General features: G+C 39.7%; 1 protein-coding gene and 1 pseudogene across 1 annotated transcript; both read left to right on the forward strand.

Annotated features, from left to right (window-relative positions):
* Positions 1–1,302: 1,302 nt before the first annotated feature.
* LOC106335270 (probable disease resistance protein At4g33300) lies at positions 1,303–4,526 on the forward strand. The gene is made up of 5 exons (XM_013773748.1): positions 1,303–2,087; positions 2,348–2,730; positions 2,814–3,169; positions 3,244–3,449; positions 3,526–4,526. The coding sequence occupies exons 1-5, from the start codon at positions 1,403–1,405 to the stop codon at positions 4,359–4,361; spliced, it is 2,466 nt and encodes an 821-aa protein (XP_013629202.1). The 5' UTR covers positions 1,303–1,402; the 3' UTR covers positions 4,362–4,526.
* A 1,314-nt stretch (positions 4,527–5,840) lies between these two features.
* LOC106333754 lies at positions 5,841–7,393 on the forward strand (annotated as a pseudogene).
* Positions 7,394–7,899: the final 506 nt, after the last annotated feature.

The following is a 7,899-nucleotide window of genomic DNA, read 5'->3' on the forward strand; positions in this document are numbered from 1 at the left end:
TAAAGACAGAAAGCTACTTTTTTTAACAAAGGGAAAACAACGATAAGGATGGTGAACATGGAAGAATCTGATGCGAAACGAATCACATACATGTTGAGCGTGTATCTAAGCATTTCACATGGCAAGGCCAGAGCATCACATTCTTACTTTAGTATATGGTTTACAGATAACAAATGTTTTTTAATTGGTCGGAGGTATCTGGACCAAAACCCAACAAATCTCCATATGAGGATACTACAGATGAAATAGTCCGAACCCAGGTTTTGAATGAAAGTCTCATATCGGTTAGCTAAGCAAATAAAAATTTAGTCTGCGGCTGGATACATAGAACCCATGGCACAGAACCAAGGAAGTTACTCTGTCTTTTTTTTTTAAAAGGCTTAACGCTAGTTACTCCTGTCCCAAATTCTATTTCTACCACTCGTTAAAATTTTTTCTTCCATGGTTTAACCATCCAAATAAGTAGTTCCGGGCCTGATTTTAGATACTACCAATAGGCTTGGAACTTTTATCGGAGATCCGGATTCGATCCGAGATTCGATCCGAATCCGATCCAAAAATCCTCGGATATCCGAAGGGGCCGAATCCGGATAGTAAAATGTTGGATCCGTCAAAGTCGGCTCCGGATCCGTAAGTTTTATTAATAACTATTTCAAAAATGTAATATATATATATATAAATTAATTTTATTTAATATATTTTCATTTTTATAATAGTATATATAAATTTTATATAAATTTTGTAATATTATACACATAAATAATTAAAAACATTATATATTTTTTGTTTTTAAATTATTTTTAATATTTATATATATTAAGATTATTTTTTATTTATTTTAAGGATCCAAATCTGGATCCGGATATCCGCTGGATATTACAATTTTTAGAAGGATATCCGACACCTAGATATCTGAAAACCTCGGATCTGGATGATTGTAAAATTATGGATCCGCCGGATAAAGATTTGGATCTAGATACCTTAAATTTGTCCGGATATTCGATCAGTCCCAGGCCTACCCACCAATGAGAGGTTTTTTCTTTATAATTTTTTAAATAACTATCATACACCTCTTAGTATTTTATTGTTTTACGAAGACTTGACCTAAAAAAGAGACTATATCAACAAGTAAACAAATAAATAGTAGGACCCACTCTCTCTATCTCACTGGCCTACACGATGTGGTCTGTGTGAACAGAACTTTTTTTTTTTTTTTTTTGAACAGAACATACTTGTGTGGAAATATTCTCATTAGGACTTTTGTTAGCGCGTTCCTCTTCTTTTCTTTATAACAATGATGTTTTCACTTACCATTATCTTTGTAAAATTTCCACGAAATTTCCATTTAGATTCTCCTTAACTACTCTCTCTCTCTCTCTCGACCTCATTGACTTCATTAACAATGGCCATCACCGATTTTTTCGCCGGTGAAATAGCGACTGAGCTACTGAAACAGCTCTTTATGATATCAGCCAAAGCATGGAAATACAAAAGCGTCGCTGAGAGGCTCATCGACTTGATCGAGAACATGCAGCCGACCATCAAGGAGATTCAGTACAGCGGCGTCGAGCTCCCTCCTCACCGTCAGGCTCAGATCGGTATGCTCTCTAACACCTTAGAGAAAGGGAAGAAACTCACCGAGAAAGTGTTGAGCGCCCGTCGCTGGAACGTGTACAGACAGTTAACATTAGCGAGGAAGATGGAGAAGCTAGAGAAGGATATCTCTAACTTCCTTAAGAATCAGATATTGACTCATATCCTCGCTGATGTTCATCTTCTCAGGGCTAACTCCGATGTAAGGTTCGATCGGGTTGATAGGAGCCTTGAGATGATGACTGAGCACTTGGGGTCGATGAAGATCGGTGGAGGAGGGATGATAAGGGAAGCCATGAAGATAGCAGAGGCGACGATGGAGATTGAGATGGGCAACGACGAGGAGAAGTTTGGTGTTGGGTTGGAGATAGGTAAGAGGAAGGTGAAGAAGATGATGTTTAGCGCCGAGAGAGGGCTTATTGGTATCAGTGGCATGGGCGGTGTCGGCAAAACTACACTTGCTAGAGAGCTTGAACGGGACGTTGAAGTCCAATGTAAGTCTTCTGCTCTTGTTCTGTCTCTAACTATGTTATGTCGTCATCAGATGCATAATTAGTATGATATTGTCGGTTTTGGACGGAACGGAAGCCCTACGATTTTTTTTCCTAAAATTCCTCATATGAATCAGAGTTGGACTTTATATATTAGAAACTATTTGTCTAATATTCCGATGTGGGACTTAGATTGCAAATAGTTAGATGAACATGTTGTAATGATTGAGTTGAGTTACTGACACTGTTTTTGTTTATGTCAGGTCATTTTGAGAACAAGGTTTTGTTTCTGACTGTATCACAATCTCCGATGCTTGAGGAACTGAGAGCACATATATGGGCGTTTGTGTCTGGTTATGAAGGTGTAAACCCTGTTCCAAACTGGAATTTACAGTACGAGGGCGGTGTTAAAACACAGAAGCTGGTGATTCTTGATGATGTTTGGACAAGAGAAGCGTTGGACGCCTTGACGTTTAATATCCCTGGTTGCACAACACTTGTGGTCTCACGGTCCAAACTCACAGAGCCTAAAGCCACTTATGATGTGGAAGTACTAAGGGAAGATGAAGCACTCTCCCTCTTCTGTCTCTGTGCATTTGGTCAGAAAACTATCCCTTCTGGTTTCGACAAAAAAATGGTCGAGCAGGTAATTATAATGTCTACTTTTTTTTCTTCAACTGATTCATGCCTAGTATGATGTATATATCCAATGCTTTTTGATTCTCACAGGTTTCTGGTGAGTGTAAAGGTCTACCTTTGGCTCTCAAAGTCACAGGGGCTTCACTAAAAGACCGACCTGAAATGTATTGGAAAGGAGCATTGCAGAGGTTACAAAAAGGTGAACCTGCTGATGAAACTCACGAGACTAGATTACTTCATCAAATGGAAGCTAGTCTAGAAAATCTTGACTCGACAACCAGAGAGTGTTTCTTGGATCTTGGCGCATTTCCTGAAGACAGGAAGATTCCTGTAGATGTTCTTATCAACATGTGGATTGAGATACATGATCTAGAGGAGGCCATTGCTTTTGCCACTCTTGTTGATTTGTCGCACAAGAATCTACTTACCCTTGGGAAAGATCCACGGTAAGGATGGGATCACATCACTTGTATCTCTTCACTTTTTTATATGTACTAATCACTGGTATATTGATATACAGGCTTGGCTCTTCATATGCAAGCTACTATGATGTGTTTGTGACACAACATGATGTTCTGAGAGACTTGGCTCTTCATTTAAGCAACAAAGGGAAAGTAAACATAAGGGAGAGACTGCTGATGCCGAAAAGAGAGTCATCTCTTCCAAAAGAATGGGGAAGGAACAGTGATGAGCCATACAGAGCTCAGATAGTCTCTATTCATACAGGTAAGAGACTGTTTTAAACTGCAATCTTTATATCACAAGGATGGTAATGTTGACTAGAGTTATGTTTCTGTTGCAGGGGATATGGATGAGATGGGTTGGTCTGACTTTGACATGGACTTCCCTAAGGCAGAGATTCTAATACTGAACTTCTCTTCAGACAAATATGTTCTGCCTCCTTTCATCACTAAGATGAGCAAGCTTAGGGTCCTAGTGATCATCAACAACGGCATGTCCCCTGCTCTTCTCCATGACTTTTCGATTTTCGCCAACTTGTCGTACCTAAGGACTCTCTGGCTGGAGAGAGTTCATGTCCCTGAACTCTACAACACTACAGTTCCCTTGAAAAAACTCCACAAGATGTCTTTGATCCTCTGCAAGATCAATAACAGTTTTGATCAGACAGGAGTTGACATCTCCAACCTCTTCCCAAAATTAGCTGACCTGACGATAGATCACTGTGATGATCTAGTCTCACTACCTTCAAGCATCTGCGGCATGACATCTCTCAACTCCTTAAGCATCACAAACTGTCCACGCCTCAGTGAATTGCCTAAGAACCTCAGTAATCTACAAGCTCTTGAAATTCTGAGGCTATATGCTTGTCTTGAGCTAAAGGCATTGCCTGTGGAGATCTGTGAGCTTCCTCAGCTTAAGTACCTAGACATCTCACAGTGTGTTAACCTGAGCTGTCTTCCAGAGGAGATAGGAAAGCTAAAGACGCTTGAGAAGATAGACATGAGAGAATGTTTTTTCTCGGATAGACTTAGCTCTGCTGTTTCTTTAGAGTCTCTACGCCATGTGATTTGTGATAAGGACGTTGCGTTTATATGGGAGGAAGTTGAGAAGGCTGTTCCAGGGTTGAAGATTGAAGCTGCTGAGAAATGTTTCAGCTTAGATTGGCTCGACGAGTAAGACCATAAACCTATAGTACGAGTGGCCTTGTATCAATTGTAAATAGTTTTGAGGGATTAGTGTAGGGCTTCTCTTCTTTGTTACTTAATATCATGCTTTTGTAGTAAAGATCTCTCTGTACAGTTTCTACAAACTCAATCGGTCAAGTCTCTTTTTTTTTGCTTATCTTATTCTTAATCTTTGTATGAAAATGGTTAAAAAAGTGTCTTCAGAGCGTCTGAGCTTATGTGATTAATGTGGGCATGCAGAGAAGACAATATCTACAGATTTTACTGCAACGCCTTAAATATCTCCTAAGGGACACCTTAGCACTGATGATATTGAAACTACAGTGAACCAGCGACCTGTAATATTTGGTAATGAGCTAGAAGACCTCATTGACTTTGTTACTTATACCGATATTGATACAATGCTAAAACAGCAACTTGTAGTATCTCAGAGTGGCGGACCCAGCAAAATAATTTGACTGCGGTCAAGTTGACCTTGGGAGGAATCGAACACAGGATTTGTGGGTTCAATGAAGAAACTTTAACCAACTCGGCCACGATATAGTAACGTTTTCAAATGAAAAGTTTTTATTTATCTTATTTTAATGGTGTCAATTGAACCCACTCCTCTCTGAGTGGGTCCGCCCCTATAATGCAAGAGGACAATATTAACTCTGACAGTGATACAGAATCTGGCCAGCTTCCTGTACTATATCTCCAACCAGTGGTGTAAATATGCATGCATAGATGAAAACTCCTAGTGAAGCCTTTTTGTATATAAAATGTAGCAATGTAACCCAATTTTGTGTTAGGATGCAAGGAAATTTCAACGGGAGTCTTTTTAGTGTTGGTTCAATTAAACCGAATCGAACGTCTCTTATGTTTTGGTTCGGCTTTTGTAAAACAAATTTCAGTTAGTAAGTAATTCATTACATAACTGACTGGTTATGGTTTGGTTTAGTAAGATTCGAGAAACGCGTATATAAAATTTTCAACGACTCTCTCACATAAATATAGCCGTTAGCGACTTTCCGATTAGAGATTTGGGGACAGCCGAAACCCTAAACCGCCTCCACTGCTTAATAGTCAAAAACTATAAATTCACCCCAAAGTTCACACTTTCCTCCACTCATCTCCCATCCCATCATCAACCCACGAACAACTCTTCGCTCGAATTTATTGCTCTATTGATTATTCTTTGATCTAATTTCATTTCATTTAATTGTTCGTGAAAGTAAGATTTTCTAGAATATGCACGCTTATTAAGAGTTTGACTGCAGGTATAAACACATCTTCGCACTTGAAGGCTCAAGCTCGCTGCCCTCTTCGAGAACACTTCCTTCCTAGGAAAAACTCCAAGCAAAATGTGAGTTAGGGTTTCTAATTGAGAATTAGGGTTTCTAGTTGTGGAATGTTTGTCTTTATTTAGATATCTTAAAAAGATCAGTGATATTGATTTGCTTTTGTGTTGCACCAGCTTGACAGATTCATACCCAACAGATCAGCCATGGATTTCGACTAAGCACACTTCGCTCTTACCGAAGGAAGGAACGGTAAAGATCAAGAAGAAACCGTGGTAAGCTCACCATCCAGAGAGGCCTACAGGAAGCAACTAGCTGAGACCATGAACCTGAACCACACACGGATTCTCGCCTTCAGGAACAAACCCAAAGATCCTGCTCAGTTGCTTCCCACTGACCACTCTGCTTCTTCTCTTCACCAACAACAACCTAAATCCGTAAAGCCAAGAAGACACATTCCTCAGGTATGTATTAATTAGTTCGCATCTACTTCTTGTTGTATTGTATTGATCCGTTTGTTCTAATTTTATGTTGTAATGATAGACTTCTGAGAGGACACTGGATGCACCTGACATTGTGGATGACTTCTAAGTCAACTTGCTTGACTGGGGTAGTGCTAATGTTTTGGCTATAGCGCTGGGACACACTGTTTATCTGTGGGATGCTTCTAGTGGCTCCACATCTGAGCTTGTGACCATTGATGAAGAGAAAGGACCTGTGACAAGTATCAACTGGGCACCTGATGGTCGTCATGTTGCTGTTGGTCTTAATAACTCTGAAGTGCAACTGTGGGATTCTGCATCCAACCGTCAAGTAAGTTAACTACAACAATCTCCTATCTCCTCTGATTCAGACATAATGTGTTGTGTACTTAACCTGATGTGTTGTACTTTTTTTTTCTGCAGCTAAGGACATTGAAGGGTTGCCACCAGTCAAGAGTAGGATCCTTGGCATGGAACAATCATATTCTGACAACTGGGGGAATGGATGGGCAGATTGTAAACAACGACGTACGGATCAGATCACACGTCGTGGAGACTTACAGTGGTCACACTCAGGAGGTTTGTGGGCTCAAGTGGTCAGGATCCGGACAGCAGCTAGCGAGTGGTGGCAACGACAACGTGGTACACATATGGGACCGTTCCGTGGCCTCTTAAAACTCCACCACGCAGTGGCTTCACAGGCTTGAGGAGCATACGTCTACAGTTAAAGCCCTTGCCTGGTGCCCTTTCCAGGCGAATCTGCTAGCGACTGGTGGCGGTGGAGGGGATCGGACGATTAAGTTCTGGAACACTCACACGGGGGCTTGTTTTAACTCAGTAGACACTGGCTCACAAGTGTGTTCGTTGTTGTGGAGCAAGAATGAAAGAGAGTTGCTTAGCTCACACGGGTTTGCACAGAATCAGCTTACGTTGTGGAAGTATCCATCTATGGTGAAGATGGCTGAGCTCAATGGTCATACGTCAAGAGTTCTATATATGGCCCAGGTGAAGAGAATAAACTTATATTAATTTCTCTTTTATGGTTTTGAGTTTTTTTTTTTTTTTTGAAGTCTTTAGTTCTGAAACTTGTGCTGTTTTTGTCTGTGTGTTTTCTACAGAGTCCAGATGGTTGTACCGTAGCTTCAGCAGCAGGAGATGAGACACTGAGGTTTTGGAATGTTTTTGGAGTGCCAGAGACCGCCAAGAAACCTGCTCCTAAAGCTGCACATGAGCCATTCTCTCGTGTGAATCGTATTCGTTGAAGAAACTGTGAAAGACTAGACTAACAAAAAACAAGGGAAAGCTACTGATTTTGAACATAAAAGACTTTATTGTATCTTATTACAATTTTAGATTTCATTTTTCATGAAATGGATTGACAAGCAAAGTGCACACTTATATAGGCCTGGGCATAAAATCCGGAACCCGAACCGAAAAACCCGACCCGTTATCTGACCTGAAACGTAAAAATACCCGAACGGATCTTGTAGGGTGGTACAAAAAATATCCGAACCCGGAATGTTATTAACCGAACCCGAACGGATAACCCGAAAAATCCAAAATTAATAGTCAATATAAATATTTTGAAATATATATAAGTATTCCAATTATTAAATACAATATTTGTGGTAATATTATATATTATAATAAATATTAAAATTCTAATAAATGCTTTAAGTACACAATTAGTTATAAATAAATATTTTATAATTTGCTTATTGAAATAAAAAGTCTATTCTCTATAAGACAATACATATTGTTTACAAAT

Source organism: Brassica oleracea, chromosome C3, assembly GCF_000695525.1.
Source record: "Brassica oleracea var. oleracea cultivar TO1000 chromosome C3, BOL, whole genome shotgun sequence".
In the NCBI taxonomy this organism is placed as follows: Eukaryota; Viridiplantae; Streptophyta; class Magnoliopsida; order Brassicales; family Brassicaceae; genus Brassica; species Brassica oleracea.